The sequence below is a fragment of the Artemia franciscana genome, chromosome 8 (genome assembly GCF_032884065.1).
Source record: "Artemia franciscana chromosome 8, ASM3288406v1, whole genome shotgun sequence".
Classification (NCBI taxonomy): Eukaryota; Metazoa; Arthropoda; class Branchiopoda; order Anostraca; family Artemiidae; genus Artemia; species Artemia franciscana.
Genome location: NC_088870.1, coordinates 9,901,140 through 9,926,754, shown reverse-complemented (window position 1 = coordinate 9,926,754; position 25,615 = coordinate 9,901,140). Strand labels below are relative to the sequence as shown.

General features: G+C 35.1%; 1 protein-coding gene across 4 annotated transcripts in view; it reads left to right on the top strand.

The window, feature by feature from the left end:
* The window catches only part of LOC136029957 (integrin alpha-PS2-like), a 158,869-nt gene extending 139,454 nt beyond the window's left edge, over positions 1 to 19,415 (top strand). For all 4 annotated transcript variants that reach the window (XM_065708509.1, XM_065708508.1, XM_065708511.1 and 1 more), the window contains 6 exons: positions 369 to 457; positions 5,091 to 6,082; positions 8,372 to 8,822; positions 11,312 to 11,434; positions 14,181 to 14,405; positions 18,129 to 19,415. In XM_065708509.1, coding sequence (XP_065564581.1) covers positions 369 to 457; positions 5,091 to 6,082; positions 8,372 to 8,822; positions 11,312 to 11,434; positions 14,181 to 14,405; positions 18,129 to 18,230 — 1,982 coding nt within the window. In that variant the 3' untranslated portion in view covers positions 18,231 to 19,415. The remainder of the gene's footprint in view (positions 1 to 368; positions 458 to 5,090; positions 6,083 to 8,371; positions 8,823 to 11,311; positions 11,435 to 14,180; positions 14,406 to 18,128) is intronic.
* The last annotated feature ends 6,200 nt before the right edge of the window (positions 19,416 to 25,615 follow it).

The following is a 25,615-nucleotide window of genomic DNA, read 5'->3' as shown; positions in this document are numbered from 1 at the left end:
GCAAAGAATGTTGTATATTCGCAAGTTTTACGTAGTTAAAACCATATATATATATATATATATATATATATATATATATATATATATATATATATATATATATATATATCTATATTCACAGGTGGGACATAGGGACACAACTACAATGGCGCGTAACTATTATGGCGCGTAGCGACTTACGCGCGCGGGGGGGCTTGGGGGGGGGGCGCGAAGTGCCCCCACCAACTAGGTGTTGGGGTGGTGCGAAGCGCCACCCCAACAGCTAGTATATATATATATATATATATTTTTATTTACATTTTATATTTTAATTTTCTAGTATATTAATTTAATTATCAATATTTAAGGTAGAAATCATCTAATTTTAGGTGATCATTTATTATATCTGGTTGATTTCCCAGAAATAACGGGTCCTGCAGAATGCTCAAAGATAGAAGTCAATCCTCTTCGACTTCAGGTAAGTCTTTCTTTTAAATCACGATGTGATATTTTGATGATAAAAAAAAATATTAAAACCTTCAAACACGTAAAAAAACGATCTGACGAGATAACAACCAAAATTTGAACAAAATTAGGAACGTCGTTGCATATTGAACATTATTCCATGGCCACTGACTGGAAGAAAAATGAAGAGTATAGTTAAAGAGTTGAATGATTAAGGTGATGCTTTCTTTATGTTCAGCAAATTGTGTTACATGGGTTAACTCATCATCCGCTTTTTAGCTATATTGTATAATGCAACATTGTGCTAAAATCTTGCCATATTACCACCCTACCTCTTTGGTGTGGGTGCAGTTTACATTTTGCAGTTTTCATTTACAGTCATGTCAATCGGCTTGGGAAAGGATCACATAAGCTAAAACTATTATACAAACCAGCATTTCAAATTTGAAAAATGAAGCAAAATTCTGGCTCCTGCCACTTCAACCCCTCACTTTACTTGAGGGGTTTTTACTTTCGTATCGTTTACATTTATGTGAATAAACTAGGAAAAATGCATTAAAGTCAGAAATATTGTACACATTGCCATTTGAAATTTAAAGAATATATAAAAAATTATATTCTTCCATCCCACTTTATTTGAGCCCAGTCTAATTTCGTATATATGAGACAACTATCTCACAAATGCGAATTCTAAAGTTGCGTACTACATTAACACTCGGAGCTGTTTCTAATTTTCATTGTTATTGTTTTATCAGTATTCCACTAGAAATCAGCCTCCTCTTGGTGAAATGCCGATTTTTAGTAGCTTTTGGGAGTAATTAGTACGTCGTTCACAGGCTACATAGGTAAATGTCAGAAAAGGCAACCTACTACTACTAATAACTCACTACCGCACCAAACTGCCTGAGGCCAACACAGCTACGCACGCTCCTCCTCCAACCTAATCTATTCAAGGCCTCCCTCTTTACACCCTCCCAGGAAGTTCCCATTTCCTTCAAATCTTTATTTATGACATACTCTCAACCCAGAAAAGGACGACCTGCTTTCCCTGTAGCCCCAGACGGTTGGCCAAAAAGGACAATCTTTGGCAATCTGTCATCCTTTATCCGCAGAACGTGGCCTAGCCATTTCAACCTTTCTTTCATTATATCCCTAGAAAGCGGGATTGAACCCAATTTTTCGTACAACCTATTGTTTGAAATACGGTCAGTCAGCCGGGTACCCAGAACAATCCGTAGGCAATTTCTCTGGAAAACATCTAGTAAATTTTCGTCTGCTTTTCAGAGCGCCCATGCTTCAGAGCCATATTTGACCACTGTCATCACTGTAGCTTCCAATATTCTAATCTTGGTTTGCAGACTTATCTTCCTATTCTTCCAAACTTTTTTTTAACTGTGAAAAAACACCCTGAGCCTTAGCTATTCTACTTTTAACATCTTCATTGCTCCCACCGTCTTTACTAATAATACTACCAAGGTAAGTGAAACTGCCAACCCGATCAATCTCTTCGTTACCCAACGCCACTTTTTCATCTTCACTTATTCCTAGCCTTAGTAACTTAGTCTTCTTAACATTAATTTTCAAGCCTATATCGACACCCTGAGCTCGCAAAACCTCTAAAAAGTTCATTCATTTTGCTCACACTTTCATCTAATATGCTTAAATCATCAGCATTATATAAGTCCAGTGGAGTTTTTCCTCCCCATTTGATTTCGTGGTCTCCAATTGCCTTTCCTGTGCTCCTTTAGACGAAGTCCATCAAAATGATCCATATAAAGGGTGATAGAACACAACCCTGCTTAACTCCCGATTTAATACAAAACCAGTCCACAATGGCGCATATTTCGTGAATCAGTAGAATGTAAGACAAACTATGTTTATTTGAAGGCTTTTAGCTATTGGTACCTGGTTCATTACACTATATTACGCTGATACCCATTCTGTCTAGATCAATAGCTCCATGTCCTTCCTTAGCTGCGTCCGTCATATCCTGTTCCAAGGAAGATAAGCAAACGGAGAACGAGCAATGGTGTCAATAATCTTTATGCTCGTTAAATATATTTGAAGAAATTTTTGATGGATCTTGACCACATTTAGTTAAAAAAAAAGTTAAAAATTTTTGAATAGATTTTTTTGTCTTTTTTAAAATGTCAAAAGAAAATTGGAGTTCAAACAGTTTAACAGGTCTCCTGTAAACACTTTGTTTTCATTAAAGGCTTTTACAGTTATTTTTTGTATGTTTATACCGTCCGGTTAATTTATTTATTTATTTTTGTCCGGTAGTGCATTCTTGCACTAGTGAATTTTTAGTCTCATTTCATTGTCTAGATTGAACGGTGCACGCATCGCTTATGACATTATTACAATTCTATTGATGAATCTCAATCCATTTGTTTTACATACCATTTTAAGGTCACGTTTACTTAAGACGTCCAACAGCTGCTTTATACTATTATGGAAAGGGTTTTTGATTATATTTATTGGTAAATTTTATATCATTGGGAAGAGATTTTTTTTTTTTTTTTTCAGTAGGATGATGAGTTGTTACCCAAGAATAGCTGCATTGTATGGGAAAGAAATCTCGATATTTCAGGAGCTGTATGTCTAACTACTCAGTTTAGCCTGAGTTGAAACCAAGGTTTAGAGTCAACCCCCTAATGTTGAGAATGTAAAATGAGCTCAACTCGAAGATTGACTTGTCACAAGGCCATCCCTTGTCCTAAACGTTAGATAAAACTTGGCATTTTGCAATGGTGTACAAAACCATTTATGTTAAACAGCCTTGGCAATTATCTTCAAAGTAACTTTCTAGAAGAAAACAAACAACAATAGTTGAAATGTATATAAAAAAAAACAAAAAGCAATGTAAACATTTTACAGCGAAAGTTCCTATTACCCAATTTAAATTGAATTTGAACTGAAATTAAATTGAAGTTTCGGGTCAATCTCTGATATTCTAAATTCAGCTCAAACCAAAGTTTAGCTCGGTTTGGAGTCTTTCTTAGTCCTAATTAATATAGAAAGACTATTTTGTATACGCTAATAGTCTGATTATTAATGTTTTAATAATATTTACCTCTGTCCCACGGAAAGCGTTTTAATTTTTCATTTCTGAAATTTTATGCAGAAAATTGGCTGCATAATACATATAATAGTTTTAATGTATATATTGGTTTAAATACATAGTTATTTAATTGGTGCTCCAATGGCTAATTGATATTTTTTTTTTTTTTTTAGCAAGGGAAATAATGTATCAAATTGTAGAAGGCTTTATTTATTTGCAGTCTTACAGTGTTTTCTATTTAGTATTTGAGGGTAAAAAATTCTCAAGCAAAATATTTTATTGTTCTTTATCTAAATCTATGTTGCGTAAAATATGGGACATACGGTCTAATTATTTTAGTTATTATTTTATATTAATTTTATTAAGTGATTAATTCTTTATATTAATTTTTATTTTTATTTCAATTTATTATGATCATTTATTAGTATTAATTATTTTAGTGTTGATTTATCTCTTTTATTTACTAAAAATCTTATAAGTTCATCAATTTCATTTATCATATATGCTAATATTCTGATTATTAATGTTTCGATAATGTTTACTTTTGTACCTCGGAAAGCATTTTAATTTTTAATTTTTAAAGTTTCCTCGTCCAAAGATGAAAGTTCGAAAGTCGGCTGACACTTTTAGATTGTGGAGTATGGATTAACTTTATATATTAAAATTTGTGAATGCAATTTTCAGAACCAAATCTCTCTATTTTCGCTTGTCTTATTCTCATTTGGATTTTTCACAAGAAGAACAGTTTGATTATTAAAGCTTTCTATTGGTCTATTCGATATATTTTCAAAATCATTGTTAACAGTCATATGGTATGATGACTACCCTAATTTTTCTACCCAGATAATAACCATATTTATTCAAATTTAGTTTGAAATATTTACCATTCAATGGTGTTGACTGTTTGACTATCCGTTCTATATTTTTTTTTAATTGTGCACCCTAAAGACGAGCATGCTCCACGGTTCTTTTTTTTTCAAAGTGAAAATGATACAGTCTAAACCCGACTGACGTAATACAACATTATACAGATTACTATTTTGTATTTCCTTGTCTGGAGTCGAACCAATACGTACTGTCGAAGTGTAAAAATTGCTTTTATACCGAAGCGTCTTTTTATTTTCATTAATTTTGTGAATTTCTGGATAAAAAATTTAACTTATCTTTACCAGTACCTGTTACCTTTGATGTGATTATTTACTTTAATTTTGGCTTGTTTCGGGTTTCAATTATTCTTTAAAGATGATTTTTGGTCGTTCTATATTTCAATTATTATAGGAGTTCACAGGCCTTAAGTTTTATGTGGCTTGTCACTTTTCCTTGAAAAACTTATTTTTTGGATTCTTTTTTTTTCTGATTGCCAAAGTTTTGAAATTAGTAAATATGAATATTTCCTCAGTTATTAGTTTTTATCGAAATATCAGTATCTAAGTTAAATTTTTTAGTTGCAAAAGTCGATCTGAGTGTGGTGTCTGATTGCGTTTTGAAAATTTATTATGTAAATGTTAAATTAAAAAGTTAATTTAAATGGTAACTTTCCACCTGAAAAATTCGGAGTAAAATCTTTGATTTAACTTTTCAGCTGGATGACAAACGTGCTGCGGCTGTAGAGAGTGCATCTCCCCTGGATGGCAAGTTGTATTCCCAAGAAGAAAGATTGAAGTCAAAAATTCACACAGCTACACAACACAGCTCACATGGCACTGCTCGTCATGCAACACATTCTGTCACTAAGCACACATCACAACCTAATAAGTCAAAGTTAGGTAAGCAATTTGATGAGTACACAACATCCAAGACAACATATATTGACCCAACTGGTAAGAAAACTGTACTTGAAGTTGTTGAAGATGATGATGATGATTCACCGATCACTGTAATTTTGCCCGATGAAACTACCTTGAATAAAAATAAAGAAAAAGACACAACTTTCCAGAATTATGGATGGGTAACAACAGTTGATTCAGGAGGTAATTCAGGGAGTAATTCTGTAATTCACGAAGGTTCAAAAGTAATTAATAAACATCAGTCAAGTAGTGAACTTGAAAAAATGCAAAGTGAATTGGAAAAGGAGAGATGGCAAGAAGAAAATAGATTGAAAGCGGAAGAGAAACGATTAAAAATCGAACGATTACGAATTGAAGAAGAAGCTCGTAGAATTAAAGGTTTGAATATTCCAGAACGTAAACAAATTGAGCAGCAACTCCGATTTGAAGAAGAGCAAAGAAGAGTCATGGAAGTTGAAAGAGCGAAGCAGCAAGCCATTGCAAGAGAAAGAGAAGATCGCCTCCGTCTGGATAGAGTGCAACAAGAAAAGGAAATAGCTAAACTTCGAGAAAGAGAGGATTTACTGAGACTAGAAGAAGAAAGATTAAGACTGCAGAATAAACTAAGAGAGGAAGAGGAGCTAAAATTAGAAGCAGAAAGAATACGACTTGAAGAAGCGAGATTATTATATGAAGAAAGGCTGAGGCAAATCCGTATTGAGCTTGATAAACGACAGAGTCAACGGATTTTGGATGAAAGGAAGAGACAAGAAGAAGAACGACTTAGACTGAAAGAGGCTAATGAAAGGTGAGCCAATTAATTCTAGTATTGTTTAAAGGAAAGTAAGTGGACATAGAATACATAGAAATTATAGATAGATAGATTGGATAGAAAAAGAGATCTGAAATAAGTAGAAAACATCAGTTTTGCCAAAAATAAGTAATCCTAAAAAGCCTTTTTTACCTATCAATATCTCAAACTAATTTGAAATTTGGGTGTGTCAAGTTTTTCTTTTGTTGAATAAGTTCACCGCATCGTATAATATATAGCTTGTGCCTTTTAAGGTTCCCTCCTAACAACACGAGCAAAGAGTATGGGTAACTTGGAAGAGTAGAAACGCTAGTGTCGACAGTAAAAAGTATCTTACATTTGGATAAGACTTTAATCTCCAATCGGTTTCTCGATCACTCCAGAAATACTCCCCTCTGTGGAAATTATTTCCTAGAAAACAAAACACGCAGAAAAGAAGCCCCTGGATAATTCCCCCTGAACATCTTCACATAAAAAATTGGCAAAGAGAATGTAAGACAATTAAAAATTTCCCTCCCAAATTTCCCTCCCAAAGGAAGATCCTCCCCATAGAAATTCATCCAAGCACAGCCCCAGCCCCATAAAATGTACACTGCCAATAACAAATACTGTACGTAAACAATGAGCGAATTTCATAACTTATAGGCCTCTCCCGCTGGACCGGGGGGGGGGGTAATTTTACATCTAAAGACATAGTTTTTTGATCTTTCAAACACACTGAACAAAATGGCTATCTCAAAATTTTGCTGAGATCACTTTGGAAAATAAATGGGTGTGTGATGGGGGCCACTTATCCTTTTATCTTTTTTGTCACTTTAAAAGGGCATTAAAAGTTTTAATTTTCGTTTCAATGTGCTCAATCCCAATCTTTTTGGACCATTACTTCAACACGATCACCCCTGAGAAGAAGAAAAAAACAATTAAACACGCGTTCGTGATCTGTCTTCTGGCAAAAATAGAAAAATTCAACAATTTTGTATGTAGGAGCTTGAAACTTCTACAGTTGAGTTTTCGGGTACGCTGAATCTGACAATGTGATTTTCATCAAGATTCCTTGAATTTTATGAGGTGTTTTACGCCTATTTCAAAAATAAAGCAAATTTTCTCAGGCCCGTAACTTTTGATGAGTCGTCGATGAATTTTACATATTTGGAATCAGCATAGAAAGCTGGTTCTTTTGATGTATCTATTGATGTCAAAATTCTGTTTTTTAGAGTTTTGTTACTTTTGTGCCAGGTCACTCCTTACTTGCAGTTCGTTACGCCGAACTGTTTGATTCGCATATTTAACTTGTGTTGTCGTCTTCGAGATAAATTATCACTTTATTTATCCTATTACCTAATCGAGAGGGGACCCAAAAATTTGACTTGATTGGGACTAAGACCCAATAATTCACCCAAAGAGAAGGGGATGGAGATAATCCAACCCAATAAGATCCAATCCAAGACCCAATAATTCACCCAAGGAGAAGGAAGTGAAGATAATTACATGTATAAAAATCTGCTTAGCAAACAGAAAGAAAAAAAAATCACTGAAGATACAAAAAATCACCCAAAAAAACCACTGGATATGCAGAAATTACCCAAATAATTATCGAAAATTCACTAAAGATGCAAAAAATATCCAAATTATGAGTTCTAAAATAATGTATTCTTCGTTATATAATTTTTAGCAGTTGAAGTGTGTTTCTTGATCATTTCAAAATTGATAAAATGGGTGCTTTATTAATCCTGTGTTTTAAAATCAAATTCTCAATTTAGTTTAGAAATAAATACGAATCGTTCATTTATAAATATATAATCAATAGATCAAACAAACAATACATGGGTTTATAATATTCATTAGTTTACAGATGTAGGAATTACGTATACTTGGGGGAAATTTTACGCTTGTTTTTGAACGAATTTTATTTCGCTGAAATAGTAGTTTGTAAAATTAAATTGAATAATTTGACTTCTTGCACAATTAATTTTTAGCAGTTGAAGTGTGTTTCTTGATCGTTTCAAAATTGATAAAATGGGTGCTTTATTAATCCTGTGTTTTAAAATCAAATTCTCAATTTAGTTTAGAAATAAATACGAATCGTTCATTTATAAATATATAATCAATAGATCAAACAAACAATACATGGGTTTATAATATTCATTAGTTTACAGATGTAGGAATTACGTATACTTGGGGGAAATTTTACGCTTGTTTTTGAACGAATTTTATTTCGCTGAAATAGTAGTTTGTAAAATTAAATTGAATAATTTGACTTCTTGCACAATTAATTTTTTTTTTCAGATATCAAAGTTCAGCACAACGTGGGTCACCAGGCCAAGGTGAAACTGAAGAAGAAAGACGGAATAGATGGCGTTTAGAATACGCAAGACGAACGGGCAATTTGGACGAAACAGAAGAAGAGAGACAGGCTAGATGGCAGTTGGAACAGGACCGTTTAGCTGAGGAAGACGGCTTACGACTTACACATTATCAAACTTTACAAACTTCGGGTAATGAAGATTTTAGCGATTTGGATTCTGATGGCTGGAAAACAGTGCACAGATCTACCCAGCACAATGATCTCGGAAATGGAACTCGGACACTAACCAAAACGGAAACGAAAAGACGAGTAACGACTACAAGAAGAAAATTGAAAGACGGGGTTGTGGTAGAAGAATCAAGCTCTGTTTGGGATAATCCTGAACCAACATCTAAAGCTAGAAGAAGAAGAGCCAGTGATGCAGAACTTGAAGTAAGTAATTTGGTTATTTTAGGATATCAGGTTAGCCAAGGTGTATAATTCAGTTAGCTCCAAGGAACAAACGTAAGATTGTACAGTAGATTGCAACGGTGGTTCTGATCTCACTTGTGCCTGGGGTAGAATCTTGATTAGCACCCCTTCCCCCATCTCCCAAAATTTTCAGGTCAAGTCTTAGCACAATTTTCATTTAATAGCGTAATTTCCATTGAATAACCAAATTTAAACACAAAATGTAACACAAAAATAATTAAAATGAATTAGATTTGGTTTAGTTACTTTTATTTTCAAGGAAGGATGATGAAGAGACGAGGAAAATGGTTATATTAGGATACCAAGTTAACAAAGGTGTGTAATTCGGGTAACTCTAGGGAACAAAAATGTAAGATTGCACAGTAGATTGCAATGATGGTTCTGGCCTCTCTTGCGTCTGGGGCAGAATCTTGATCAGCTCCCCTTCTCGCTGTCTCCCAGAAATTTTCATGTCAAATTTTAATAAAATGTACATTTGATAGCATAAATTTCCATTTAATAACAAAATTGGATAACAAAATTTAATAAAAAAGCTGTAATTGGTGTCCAATGAATACGACTTCCCCATTCATATATCTGTTTATTTAATTTCTGTTTGTTTTGAGTTGAATCTCAGTTTTATTGATTGTACATTACAAGTTTAATATTGGTTTTGTCTTTTATTAAGTCTAATATCTGTTTATTCTAACTTTTAGTTCATTGTTCATTATAATATTTATTATATTCTTACTCTGCTAAAGACACAGCTTTGAATTTGTTACAAAAAACTTTTTGTAAGAATTGCCCGTTCATATGTTGTCACAATAATTAACAGTGACTACTTTAAGACATCAGATTTTCAAGACAGTCTGACAAGGCTGAATCAGGCTCCTGAAGCAGCTACAAGGGTGAAAAATCAATCTTAAGATTCTTTGGAGAAGAAGCGCTACCAGACCCATTAAGAAGAAAGCTGAATCCTTGCAAAGAAAATACACTAAGTTAGCGTAGTAATTTTGCTTTTTCAAAAGGGGACTGAAAGGTGCAAAGTAAAATGTGGCTTTCCTGTTTTTATGCTTTGTAGTTTTATTTTTAGTTTTTTTTCGAAATTTTGCACCTAATTGTCCTTTTATTTTATTCATTATTCTCATATAAATCAAACAAGAATCTATAAATCTTCAAAATTAAATAGCTTAAATGAAATGTTTTACATGAAAGAGTTGATAAGGCCAACTATGACTTAGGTTGTTATGTTGCTTCTTCAGCAGAATTTAGTTTTTTATTTTTATCCTGCTGTAAAGTTGAGCGAGTGATTTGGGTTAATAATTTATTCTAAAGTAGCGAATTCAACTTTTCCATAATATGAAAAATTGGAAGGTTAAAGTCACCGTTATTTGTCGGGTTATTGCTTTTTCCAAGCTGTTTTAAAGTACATTTTTGCCTATATTTTCCATATATAATCTTCTATATATATATAAATAAGTTGTCTGTGTGTGTGTGTGTGTGTGTGTGTGTGTCGAGTGACGTCATGTTTGTGTGTCGACTGACGTCATGTTGTCGACTGACGTCATTATAAGGATTGAGCTGTATGCGTCATGAAGTTGTTTGTCGACTGACGTCATGTTTGTCAACTGATGAAATTACATACCGGGACACCGGGACACAAATGATGACCGGGACACAGGGAATATAAATGACGACCGGGAACCTCAAAGAGAAATTACAGACTGGGACACCCGGACACAAATCACGACCGGGACACAGGGGATATAAATGACGACCGGGACACAGGGACACAACTACAACGGGGACGCCGGGGGCACAGGCGGGATATATAAATGACCACCGGGACACAGGGATTGTTCGAATAGAAATTACAGACCGGGACACCGGGACACAAATGACGACCGGGACACAGGGAATATAAATGACGACCGGGACACTAAAAGAGAAATTAGAAACTGGGACACCGGGACACAAATGACGACCGGGACACAGGGAATATAAATGACGAACGGGACACAGGGAAGCGCCACCCCAACAGCTAGTTAGAAATAAAATCCAAGACCATTTTTGAGATTAAACAGTTGCCTACAGTGCATACGAGAAGGGGATGTAAGGGCCTGCTATAGCTCATGTTAACCAGCTGAAGTTTTACATAGAGCAAAAATTGGAAGGTTAAAATTAATTTAATTTTCTTTTGGTTACAAATTAAAAACATAAAAAAAGTTAGTTGTATGATATACCCCCTACATTAATAAAACAAGAATCAACTTTGAATTCAAGAAGTTGCTTACATCGCCCAGTTAAAGGGGCTATAATGACTCCCTCACAACCATTGCCATTGTCATGGTCAAGTGTCCTGAAAACGAATGAACAAAATAAATAGTTTAAGCGCTATGGAACAAACAGAAAACTGGTTTTGAGTATATGGTTAATATATTTTAAAATAATGACGCTTTTGATCTTTTAAGGAGGAGCTTCAGTGTGGCCCAACTCAATGTCAGAGGATGGTCTGTAAGATTGGCCCCTTAGCAAAGGGTGAAGAAGTATTAGTTCGTCTTCGTTCCAGAGTATGGGTTCAAACGCTTGAACAGGTAGGCTGCTTCTTTCATTTATTATTTATTTCTGTCGTTACAAAGGATGCCCATGAAGCCCCAATAATATTATTGCAACAAGTAGAAACTGACAAATAAACGTCCAAATGGGGATAAGTCCGTTTATTATACAGTGAAAACAGATACAAAAGTCCGTATATTTCGACCAGATATACAGCAATCGTCATCAGTAGAAATACTAAAGCATACACTCCTTTCATCAACGCCTACTTCCCTCCTCAACGCCTCACTCTTTACGATAAAGTTTTTTTTTTTTATTGTTTCATAAATTAGGGTTGTGACTAAGATTAAAACTCTAGAGTAAAGATCGAGGTGTTAGGGAGGGGACAGCCCTTTCATACAGGGAACAATTTCTGTCCATTTTAAGGTTTAATGTTGCTCCTTACTTTCAGTTAAAAAAATTTTTATTTACTTTTTGAGCGTCTTTCAACTAATGCAGGTTCGAATTTGGCTCAAAATTTAAGCAAAATTCGTATATTAATTATGGCAGATTTATTCCGTATATGAAGGGTTGACCCCTCCTTAAAACATTGCTTTTTACGCTAAGGCTGTTAGCACTTTAAAAAAAGCTTTATATTCTAATTAAACGGTCCACAAATTTCAATAGCCACTTTAAAAAAAAATTGGGACAAACCGTCAAACTTTAGCGTAAAGAACAAGGTAATTGAGGAGGGGGTCTCTTAATATGTAGAATAAACTCTGTTTGTTTTAAGTTCTAATATTGCTCCTTACTTTCAATTAATAAAAGGTGTTTTTTTTATTTAATCTCTGATAGTTTTTCAAATAATGCCAGTAAATCTGGCTCAACCTTTATGAAATTTGCCCCCCCCCTCCCCTTACGGAAAACTCCTCCGTGGAAATTTATTCAACATAAATTGCAGCCCCCCCCCTCCCCGTCCGATTCTCTCCAGACAGTTCCATCCTCGCTGAAAATCTCCCCCCCCCATATCATTGCGGATGGGGTTGATTCAGCCTGAGAATTTCTCCCTAGCATTCTTTCATTTTAATAAAACTTTATTCTCTAATTGGTTTCCCGTTCACTCCAAAAATGCCCACTTCTGTGGAAATTATTTCCCCGAAATTAAAACACGCAGGAAATAGCCCCTGGATACTTTCTCCGGAACATCTTCACATGAAAAAGCTGACAAAGAGAATGTAAGGCAATTAAAAAGAATGTCCTATAGTAATTCTGTCAAATACCCCCGGTGCAACATTTACCCTGGACAATTTAACCCCCAATAAATTTACCTCCTCATGGGAGGTTCTCCCTATAGAAATCTATCCCAAGCAATACTATACGTTAAGAATAGGCAAATTTCACAACTTACAGGCCTCTCCCCACTGACTGTTGGGGGTCATTTTATACCTAAAGATATAGTTATTTGATCTTTCAACTATACTGAACAAATGGTTATCTAAAAATTTTGATCAAATTTTTTGCGGAGAAACGGACGTGGGAGGGAGCCCAATTGCCCTCCAATCTTTTCGGTTATCAAAAAGGGTATTAGAACGTTTAATTTTCGTTCGAAACTTCTAGGACCATTATTTAAATACGATAACTCTTGGGAACATAGCAATAAAGACGCATCCGTGATCTGTCTTCTAACAAAAATATAAAAATTTCATATTTTATTTTTGGAGCCAATACAAAATGAGCTATATAGGAGCCACGTTTTTGTGTAGAATCCTTCTATGGTTTATAGGAGCTTGAAATTGCTTCAGTAGCGTTCTCTGATACGCTCAATATGATGGTGTTGTTTTCATGAAGATTTCTTGAATTTTAGGACGTGTCCCCCCTCCTTGTTTGAAAAACCAGGTAAATTTTCGCAGGCTCGTAACTTTTGATGATTAATACTAAACTTGATGAGTCTTATATATTTGTAATAAGCATAATAAGCTGACTCTTTTGCTGCATTAATTTCCATTTTTAAGGATTTCTTTTATTATTGAGCTGAGTCGCTCCGTACTTACGGTCCGTTACCACGAACTGTTTGATTGTTCAACGTGGTGACACTGATGAAAACGTAATACTGCCCTAAAAACATCATAATTTTGGAATAAATAGGTAAAATCTTAGGGAATTTCGGTTCTCAGATATGACTAATGAAAAATATACCCTTTTACTTTTTCTTTAGAAGAAGGTTACCCTTCTTCTAATCAGCACTCCGAAGTGTAGGTAATAAGTACAAGTTACGACTACTTCTAATAAAAATTATAATTATAATTCAATGCAACGCTAACTGATCATTCACATCATTGAAGATACATTGTTATTTAGTTAATTTTTTTTTAAATAACACATAACAAGATGGAATATATAAGGACAAGAAAACCCAAGAGTACTTTTCTGTGGGAAAATTAGCAAAAGAGCCAAAAAAAGAAAAGAAATACAATGCTATGGTAGAAAAGAAATGGGATTTTTAAGTGTACTTGTTTGACATAGCACCGACCACTGAAGAATTGAAGCTAGATTAATCCTAACGAAATACCTAAGTATGATAAAAATATAATACTTTAAATCAAATTTGGGCTCTATATTTGCATATTAGGTGGGTGGGGTGGTGGTGGTAAAGTATCTGTATTCAAAATGCTGACCCGTTGTTTAGTTTGAAGTTTATTTCTTCCGTTTTAATTATTCGTAAAACATTGTTAATGTGAAGTTCAACTGTTAATGCGAAGCGAAAAAACTACCATGAACTGGAATTTTTATGTTTTCCCTTTACAGATGGGCCATGAAGATGTTATGATCTCATCAAAGCTAGTGTCTCGCGTCACAGAGTTACCCTATGGTGTTGACCCTGACTACTTACCCTTGAAATCAGAGAAAGTAACCACAAGAATGGAGTCTGAAGACAGACTTAAAGATGATGGCATTCCTTGGTGGTGGATATTAATAGCTATTTTGATCGGAATTCTACTGCTTTCGCTTATTGTTTTCATATTATGGAAGGTAATTTGTTACTATCCTTAGCACCTTTTTGTTGTTTCTTTTTTATTTTATTTTGATATTCGAAGTGTATTCCTTGTTTTGACATTGATCAAAGAACGGAAAAAATACCAAATTTTTTAGTGGATATTATTAGCCATTTTGATTGAAATTTTACTACTTTTATGAATCGCGATCGTATGGAAGGTAATTTGTTAGACTCATTGGCGTTTTTTTTTGTTTGATTACTTGGATTATTTATTGGAATTTTTGTGTCCCTAAAATTTCTGCGCCTGGATAAGTGCTCCCTCTGTCTCCTCCCTAAAAACGCCTCTGAGATAAATCAAAGGATCCCTTAACCATTAATATGGCTCATAACATTTTTGTTTTAATGTTTCAGTCCTTCTATTTTGGACTTTACTTAGAATTTACAAATGACCTTGGTAATGACCTTTGGCTAAACTTAAGAATTTACAGAGGACCTTGGTAATGACCTTGGACTTTACTTAAAATTTAGAAATGACCTTGGTAATGATCGACTTGACTTTTCAATCCGTTTTCTTAGAAGTTGACAGGAAAAAATGCTCACTTCTTTTCACTTAAGCTGGAGGACGTTGGGTTTCATCCCCTTGCAAAAGTTCAGGGTTTATATAAATTTTCCTACAAGCTATTCCAAAATCTGAACAATTCTTTTTTTTTTCTATTTCATATACTCTGCCTTTCCTAATTCATACGCACTTGGCTGACATAAATTCTGATGCTTTTCACAAATTATATTCCAGTTTAATGTTCATGCTTTTTTGAATTATGGTCTATGTAAATATAATTTGCTCCTACTGCAAAATTTCGTTTATCATTGGACTCAGTAGCTTCAGATCTATAAGATAAGATCTATTAACCATGAAATACACATACAATATTACACGTTACTATTCCCCCAAAGGCTCTTTGAACTGTAAGGAAGAGGGAAGACAATCGAATCACTAACTCAGAGAGAAAAAAATAATCACTTACTCACAGAGAGAATAGCAAAGAGAAAAAAATGATAAATAAATACAAATAAAATAAAACTATAGAACACAAAGCTAAATAGATCGGTAACTAAATAAATTAAATAGATTAAATAAATTCGAATGAAATAATAAACATAGAAAAAGAGACAAATTAGAATAAAATAACTTCTAGGAAGCTGAAAATTTTAGCGGTTTTTTAACAACCTGAAAGAATGACACTTTCGAGCTGATTAAGGCAACTTATTCCATACAATATCGCCATTAAAGGATTACAATTTGACCTTACACGAGGAACAAGAGAAATTTTGAATATGATATTTTATATTGAAAATGATAACTATTTTTTATCAGAGGTGAAAGACGGCGCAACACTTATGCGCTGGGGAGGTCCCCATGAAGCTAATAAAAAGCGAGTTCACGATAGAATATAGTGATTTGAGGTCGAGTAAATGGATAATTCCTGAACGAGGTTTCCTGAATGAGGTTTTCTGAATGAGGTTTCCTGAATGAGGTTTCCCGAATGAGGTTTTAGCTTTATTGTAAACCTTAAAAAGCGGTTTTAACAGTGAAGGAAAGGAGGACATCCATACTATTGGATAGTAAGAAACTTAAGAATGAATCAAGCAGTGAAGAAGAATATTCAAAATTGATCCAGGAAAAGCTTCCTTAAAATACTGAGACTTCTCAATATCTTCATTTTAATCAAATCAATGTGAAATTTGAAAGAAAGATTTTCGTCAATGAGAATGCCAAAAAAAACGGACAAATCGATCTTTAGATCCGAGGATTATCCAGTTTTTCTGGTAAATCTCTTATACTGGGCAAAAACCTGATATGCAACTGGGCGTAAGTTTATAACTGGGCATAAACCTATAACTGGGCATGAAACTGAGAAACAACTGGGCATAAACCTATAACTGGGAATAAACCTGAGAAACAACTGAGCATAAGCTTGTAGCTGGCATAAACCTGAGAAATACGCAAAAAAAAACAACAAAAAAAATTGAATGAAAAAAAATGAACCAAGCCAAAATTATGATAATGTTTGGATTTTTCTTAAAGTCTAACTCAAACCTGTCTAAAAGTGGTTATTTTTTTCTGTTTTATCAGCAATTTTCGACCAATATTTCATATTCCTTTCTAGTTAAAAATAATACATAGCACATTTAAGAAACCAGTTCAATAAATGGAGAAAAGTGAATCTCAGCTATTGAATGATAAAAAAATTTATTTTAGGTTGATCATTAAAACCATAGAGCATATTTACTGTCTAATCTGCTTAAATGAAATTTATTTGATAACGCTGATATACCACCACTTTGGCGTTATATGAGGGGTGCAGAGCAGTAATAACTGCTTAGCGATGGTCTTCGCTAAATCTCTGTTTTGTTCTCGATGAAGATCAATGATCTAACATCTACATGAATCTTGTTTTTTTTATAACTTAATTTTTTCATTCAAGATGTGGAATAGCCCATAGAGCTTTAACTGTACATAGCAAGCTTTTTAAATCACACCTTTTTGTTAAAGATGTAAATGAAAGGATGCTTTTATACGGCTCGGGGAGGGTTTTCTTTTCTATTTCCACTAAGACGCCACTAGTTGTGGCGCAATTTAATACTTACTGGGGCTTTCATAAAAAGTTCTCTTGAGTTATGTGGGATATGAATGAAGAAGAGGATGAATGAACATCGTGCGCACAACCCAAAATTTATTTCTTTTAGGTCTGGTTTTAATGAGTTATTTTGAGCGTTTCAGCGTTTGAGTCCCAGGGACAAATTCGAGAACACTTTAGTTTTTATAATTACTAATGACGTTGAAAGTGGTAGGTCACATCATTAGGTCTGTTCATACAAATAGAATCGTCGTTCATGCTAAGTTTCTTTTCTGAACAAACGCTTAAAAGTAGTAGAGATGTACAGCTAATGATAAGATCGATTGAAATCAGAGAACGGCAAGTAAACAATCCCCAGCCATCTCCTGCAATGCTATATGGATCATAATTTAGTTAGTGCTAGGTTCGTATTTTGGCTTAAGGTTTGCTTAAGGCCGCCTCCAGGTCTGTGGAGATAGAAATCGTTGTCTATAAGTTTATTATAATTTCAGCAAGACAGTAATTATTCGGACAATGGGGAAAAGGATTGAGATCTTGGAATACAAATTTATGAATTATCAAATAAACCCTTTTGTAATCAATCCCCTTTTATACAAAATCGTTTTATTCTAAGGCTCCACGTCAAAGAGTGTGGTTGACTTATAGGAGTGGGAACTGGCACCAGTGTCAGCAAAAAAAAAAAAAAAAAAAAAAATACCACCTAGTATTTGGCAACACTTGGCAATTTTCACGCTCTGTGATCATTTTTCTACCAGAAATTGAGATAAGACACTTATTATAACTCTAAATATACCAATTAACCTGATTAAATTAATTGTTTTTCAAATCTCAGTGAAAAAAAAAATCCCAAGTGTTGCCAAACGTTAGATGGCCTTGACAGTTTTTTTTGTCAACACTAGTGCCAGTTCTTGCTCTTATACGTTACCCATAATGTTTGGTTTCAGGTATTTTTCCCCCTCCGCATTTGACCCAACTTTTGCTCTTTGTTCTCGGGGCTGTCAGGGCTGTCTGTATTGTTTTTTATTCTAGTTTGATTCTGTGAATAAATTTGATAAACTATGATTATGGTTAGATCTGATTAGGATAACTTGAGATGAACTAAATAAATTTGTATTTCAGCTTGGATTTTTCAAACGGAAGCGACCTACTGAAGGGCAAGAAAAGCAACCTCTTTCAAATCCTTCCCGAAACGGCTTTCATCCAGGCGACGAGGCTCTGTAAAATTAGGATAATATATTTGTTGGTGCTAAGTGGACTAATATTTATTAATCCTAAACTAAGTCAAATTTGTGATTAAAAAATGTAAATAGTATGTTGATATTGTGAGCTTGCAAGACGAATTTGTGCCATTTGCCAGACGATACTGTGTGATATCCTGAGTTGGTTAGACAATCAAACCGGTTGAAACCGGTCAAACCGTTGGTCAAACCGGTTTTATATTTTCAAAGGCAGAAAATTTAGGTCTATTGATTATATTGGTTTTCAGTGGCATAGTCAGAAGGTGGCCTCAAAATTCGAGAATCTGATTTAAATATAATATACATGGAGTAGGGAGGTAGGTGAAGTACATTGCCATAAAATGATTTGAGCTAGAATCCTCACTTTAGGAAGGCTATTAAAATTCAAGTTTATAAACTTTGAGGAAGCGAGTCCTGCTTCCTCGTGTTAGATATTTTTTCACTGATGCATGAGAAAACTTGGATTTGATTTTCAGGGGTATGTTAAGACAAATTTCACCGCTGGACCCCTCCTAACACCCAAAGCCTGACTGTATTACAGATATCCGTTCTTGTTCACTAAATGTTTATGGTTGTCCACAGAATGTTTCACCAAGGTGGCCAAGTGTACGTCATATTTCCAGGGGCAGGGGGTGGTAAAGGGGTGTAAAATGTTTAGTACGACAAGTTTTAAATTTTTCAGATTATTTGAATATGTTGCCTTTTTATATATTTCTGATCTTCTTTAGTAAGGAGTAATGTTGATTGTTTTACCTCCCTTCCCTCCTCTTTGGGCATCTAACTATTTATGAACTGTTTATATTAGTAAACATTACTGTTTGTGAACTCATTATGTCTCCCTCCCCTTGAAATGTTTATGTTAGTAAACATTATTTTTGATTCAGATTAACGACGATTGTAAACACTAGATAACAACCATGACTATGTTTCTATGTTTACTGTGTTTAGTTTATTTATAATAACCATCACTATGTTTAACTATGTGTATGTTTCTCACCAGTGTGCCTATAGTGGAAGTATTTTCTTATTGGAAGTATTTCTTATTGGAAGGTTTTCTTATTGAGCTGAATGTAAATAGTGGCTGAGTAATTGTGCAATAGAAATGAATTTGTTGTATAAAATTGTATGCTGTTGAAAATTTCTTTTGTATTAAAATATTAGTTTTCAATCCTGGCCAGTATTTTGTCATGGTAAGAAAATGATAAAAAGGAATTGAGGAATAGCTATTAAAGTTGCAAGTCAAAGGTTTTGTATGTCCAGATTTGAAAAAAGGGAAATGTGTTACATCTTCCATTATATTAGAGGCAGATTTTGTTTACGGTCCTCGCCATCACTTTGATTTGGTCCGCGCCATCACTTGCCTTTTAACCTAAAATTATATAGCTCATTTTTGGTCGTAATTAAATCGGACATTTTTTCTGCGCCTCATGCTTTAGGTATTTGGATTCATTTACCATCATATATAATTTCGTTTGACGTCATAGATACCAAAAAACTTCTTTCCCAGCTTCTAACCATAGATTTTGGTGTGAAAATTTTTCGTTTGCAATTCAATTAGATTCTTACTATCGGTTTGTTCAATGACTCAGAATCAGTGTTGATTCTGAGTTCAAAGTGAACACACCTGGATGAAATTGGATATCTTATGAACTTATTAATTCAGTAAGCCCTTTTTAGCTCAAGAATTGTGAACTATTTCAACACTCGGCTATAAGCTTTCATCGAAGGAAAACTAGCTCATTATAATTAAAGGTTTCGCAATAACTGGTTAAGGATAAAGTGACGTGTAACCTTGACCTACATAAGAGGATTATCAAAAGAACTATTTGTGCATGAATTGTAGAAAAAAAAAATTATTGAGTTATTGTTATTGAACTATTTGAACCAGTAAGCGAGAATCATTTTATCTTACCAGTAAGCGAGCAGAAGAGGGGAGGTTTCTGTCGCAAGCGCCGTAGTACCTGCCGCGAGTGGTGTCTCCCTTAAACTGCGGGGAATAGGTAGCAGAAACCCACACTTCCCTCGGTAGTTGGTATATAGATTTGGCGTGTTTCAGGCGTGATGCCTGTTACCAGTAGTGACGATAATCCTGTCCTTGTTTATTCGCCGGTACTGAATTTTGTACAGAGCATTTTGCTAATTGGTGCAGAGGATGACGTGATTAAAAGGCACGGAGTGGAGTTTTTTGACTCTAATTCGGTCAAGGTGGCAAAGACGTTATTGTGGCAGCTTTGTCCCGGTCATGAAGATTGCCCTATTCGGAAGGGAAATAATGTACTGGTTAGCCATTTCAGCGACATAATTACTCTATTGAAATCTCTTGACGAGACTGACACTGCTGTTCCGACATTCGTCGTAAAGCGTCCTACGGAAGTACCCTGCCTCCCTGCCACTGCCTACACCTCTCTATTCTCAAAATTTAATGAGCTCCATCAAGTTGTTTTGGGAATGTCTTCAAAACTTGACAATTACGAATTGAGCTTCCGACAATTACCCAAGCCGGCTTCAGATTCACATGCAATCGTTATCATCTCAAAGGTGCCGGACGCCTTATCTGACCCTCTTAAGCGAAAAGCTGCTATAGACCAAATTACTGGACCTGAACTAGTACGTAGTGTAAAGCCCATCAATGACAAGTGGTATGTCAATATGGACAAGTCAGCTACGGAGGACTTCTGCCCGTCAATCCACAATATAATCTCCGGTACTACAACAAAAGCGGTTTTTTGGTATATCACGTAATATTCCTACCGACGTTGACATTACGGTACTCGGAAGCCAACACGGTATCAAAGATGCTAAAAGACTGGGCCTATCTAAGTCTGTGAAGCTCGAATTTTTGGATTATTTTGCTCAATCTACGTTTTTCAAGCATAGCCTCAGGGTGGGCTATGAAATTTTTCCTGTTTACGAGTTTAAAGACCTACCCAAATGCTGTTTTAAATGCTGATCAATAGACCATCTACAGAACTCCTGTCCCAGCGTTCTCCCGAAATGTGCTCGTTGTGGAGGGCCACGCATATCAATAAAAGATGAGCCATGCATTGGCGATCCCAACTGCGCAATCTGCAACCAAAAACACCCTTCCTATAGCTTTTCCTGCCCTGTTATTAAGAATCGGATAAAGTGCAACTCCACCTTTCACCCATGAGTGCACCAGTCTCAGTTATTTCGTTCAATATAAATGGCACCGAAGATAAGGATTTTGTTATTGATGTATTTTACGGTTCCTACGATTTAGTGTGTCTCCAGGAGCATCTTCTCACTGCTTCAAGTTTGAATTTTTTGCGTCGAAGTCAGCATCATACTGCGTTCCTGAGTCCAGCAAAAGTTACTGGCGGTCGCCCTTCCGGTGGACTAGCCTGTGTCTTTAAACGGGACATTCATCTACCCTCCCCAGTACTCTTCTACTCCGACGATCTTTTTTGGCTGTGCGTGTGGGCAGTATTGTATTTGTAAACTCTTATCTCCCATACCAAGGATACTCAATCAAATCCTTAACTGAATTCTCAAAGGCTTGTGGTCTGCTGAAGAATCTTGTGAATCAGGTACTGTCAAATTCTCTACAATATATAATGATTGGGGACCTAAATGCTGATACTAATCGATCTTCTGTGAGAAGTGGTTCGCTTTTTGAGTGTCTTCCGTCGTACCGCGTTGTGCCCAAATCCCACAATTTTTCTTATGTTCATCATTCTGGAAGAACAAGTGATATTGACTATATTATTTGCTCGCCTGGTATTATCTCTTCTTCTGCTTCTGTTCATGTTAACGAGCAAGATACTGACCACATGCCAATTTCAGCGACATTTAAAATGGATATTGATCTATCGGAAACCAGTTGCTCGCGAGAAAAATCGAAGTGGTTTGAAAAAAGTAATTGGAGCAAAGTCAATATGCCGCACTACATCTCTACCTTTACAACCCTTCTTTCTACCGTAAGTGTTCCATATCATCTTCTTCAGCGCCAGGTACCTACGAATGGTAAAGCCTATATTGACTGTTATTATAACCAAATTGTGATGTGTATGAAAAGGGCAGAAGAAGCTGCCGTACCTCGGCAACGTATTCGTAAAGGAACACAAAAACCTATCTGGTCAATGATAGGTTTAAAGTTGATTAAAGTTGTTTAAAGTTGTTTAAAGTTGATAAAAAATAGAGCGAAACTATGGCTCCAGATATGGAATGAATGTGGTCGGCCAAGTTCTGGGTGTGTCGCTGAAGTTAAATGATGAAACTATGACAAGTAATTGCCTTCCACCTTCAGCTTGGTATAAACATTATTCTTCAATTTTTTCAGTGATTAACTATTCAGTGCATTCTGTATATACTCGCCTTCTTACCCCCCTCTTTTGTACAACGCTTTCGCAACGCCATATAGTGCCCATATCTTTTTCTTCCGTAATTGATGCTGTGAAAAGTTTAAAATCTAATTCAATAGGTAAGGATGGTATTTGTAAGATGCATATGCCGATTGAATGCATCCCCCTTATATCTCACTTTCAGCTTCTTTTTCAAATGTGTCTATGTACTTCATACGTACCTGAGAGTTTTCTGTGTGGCACTGTTTCGTCAATTTTAAAAAGGGGAAAGTCACCGACTGATTGTTCCAGCTATCGACCTATTACTGTACCTTGTAATATTAGTAAGGTTTTTGAGTATATCCTTCTGCCTTTTTTGACTAAAAATATTATTGAGGGTGAGAACCAATTTGATTTTCGATATGGGGTGGGTTGTCAGCATGCGCATAAGATTCTGGCTTCTCTACTGGCTGATAATTCTTCCAAGGGAAATGGTCTTTATATAATGCTTCTTAGGTTTTGGTATTCAAACTCTTTTTTTCAATTAAGATCTGCACCAGACACTATTATAAGAATAAAAAGAGGAGTTAGGCAGGGTGGTGTTCTGTCCCCTACGCTTTTTAAGATTTGTATTTCTAGTGTGCTGGCTAAGATTTCAGGTACATACTTTTCTGGTCTTGCGGATGTTTCTTATCTTGCGTATGCTGACGACTTGCTTCTGATTAGCCGTTCCAAAAAATGGTCTTTCCCAAATGGTCTCTATAGTTTCTGATGCTTTCTCTGATATTGGCTTAATATAGATAATATAGATTAATATAGATGCATTTCTCTGACTTAATATAGATAAATGTGAGTTTCTTCCCTACAACTGTACTACTGCAACTCCCCTTCACTGTAATAGCTTCACTATCCCTCTTGTTGATTGTATTTGTTGGCTTGGTATCTCTATTACTAACAATCTTTCGAGCTTACGTCAGTGTACTGTTTGTGATGTAAGCAAAAAGATTCAGATTGGTTATGCAAAAATTGTTGCAAACAGAGGGAAGTATAATAGACGTGGGCTGGCCAAACCTTATTCTACTTATTGTGATCATTCTGTCCTTTCTGCTTCAGGATTTTTTCCCACTTCTTAATAATAGTATTTAAAAAGAATTCGGATAAATTATTTAAAATTTTGCAAATCTCTTCTGTATCTTCCACCTTGGACAAAAAACCGGACTCTTGTTAGAAAATTTTCAGTTCCTGATATAACTTTAAAGTTGGAGATTCCTCACAGAAAACTCTCTAGTACAGCTTCTGCGCGCCTATCCCCTCACTACCGTCTTATCCGTTTTTTTCGTTGACTATTTGTGTGTATTTGCTTTTCTCTTTGTGTTTTTTTTATATTTATTCTTACTCCACCACATTTACTTTATGTATCGTGTGGGTGAAAAATAAAATAAATAAATAAATAAAATGCATTTTGCTTTAGGTGTTCGGAGCCATTCATTATTTTGTATAATTTGGCATGAGCCATAGATATCACTAACGATACGAACATCTCTGGGAAAAAATGAAGTAAGTTCCTCTTTAAATATAGTAGCCCTTAGCCTGATCAAAGGTTTCTTATGTCCATTATGAAAGAGAAATCTCTTACATCTTCCATGACATAAGAGGCACGTTTTGTTTACGATTTGATTTAATCCTTGCCATTACTTGCCTTCTAACCTAAAATTATACGGCTCATTTTTGTTCGTAATTAAATCGGGCATGTTTTTCTGCGCCTTATGTATTAGGTGTCATCATACATAATTTCGCATGATGTTATATACCAAAAAACTTCTTTTGTAGCTTCTAACCACAAATTTTGCTGTGAAAACTTTCTGTTTGCAATTCAATTGGATTCTTGCTATCGGTTTGTTCAATGCCTTTTGCTATAGGTGTTCGGAGCTATTCACTATTCTGTATAATTTGGCATGAGTCATAGATACTACGAACGATACGAACATCCATGGGAAAAATAAAGTAAGTTCCTCTTTAAATATCGTAGCCCATAGCATGGTTAAATGTTTCTTATGTCCAAATCTGAAAGAGAAATGCGTCTCCTCATCTATTACATCTTCCATTAGATAAAAGGCAGATTTTATTTACGATTTGAGTTAATCCTCGCCATCACTTGTGTTCTAACCTAAAATCATATGGCTTATTTTTATTCGTAAATTGGGCATTTTTTTGCTCTCTTCCACTTCTAACCCCAAATTTCGCTGGGAAAATTTTTCGTTTGTAATTCAATTGGATTCTTGCTATTGGTTTGTTCAATGCCTTTTGCTTTAAGTGCTCGGAGCTATTCACCATTTTGTACAATTTGGCATGAGTCATAGATACCACAAACGATACGACCATCCCTGGGAAAAAATGAGGCAAGTTCCTCTTTAAATATCGTAGCTCTTAGCCTGGTCAATGGTTTCTTATGTCCAGATCTGAAAGAGAAATCCGTTTCCTCATCTATTACATCTTCCATTAGGTAAGAGTCAGATTTTATTCACGATTCGATTTAATCCTCGCCATCACCTGCCTTTTAACCTGAAATCATATGCCTCATTTTTGTTCGTAATTAAATAGGGCATTTTTCTGCGCCTTATGCTTTCGGTATTTGGATTCATTCATTATCATAGATAATTTCGCATGACATCATAGATACCAAAAAACATTCTTTTCCAGCTTCTAACCACAAATTTCGCCGTGAAAATTTTTGTTTGCAATTCAATTGAATTCTTGCTGACGGTTCGTTCAAGGCCATTTACTTTAGGTGTTCGGAACCATTCGCCATTTTGTATAATTTTGTACGAGTCATAGATACCACAAACGATGCGACCATCCCGGGAAAAAATAAAGTAAGTAAATATATTAACCTTAAATATAATAGCCCTGAGCCTGGTCAAATGTTTCTTATGTCCAGATCTGAAAGACAAATTTGTTTCCTCATCTATTACATCTTCCATTAGATAAAAGGCCGATTTTATTTACGATTTGATTTAATCCTCGCCATCACTTGTCTTCTAACCTAAAATGCTATGGCTCATTTTAT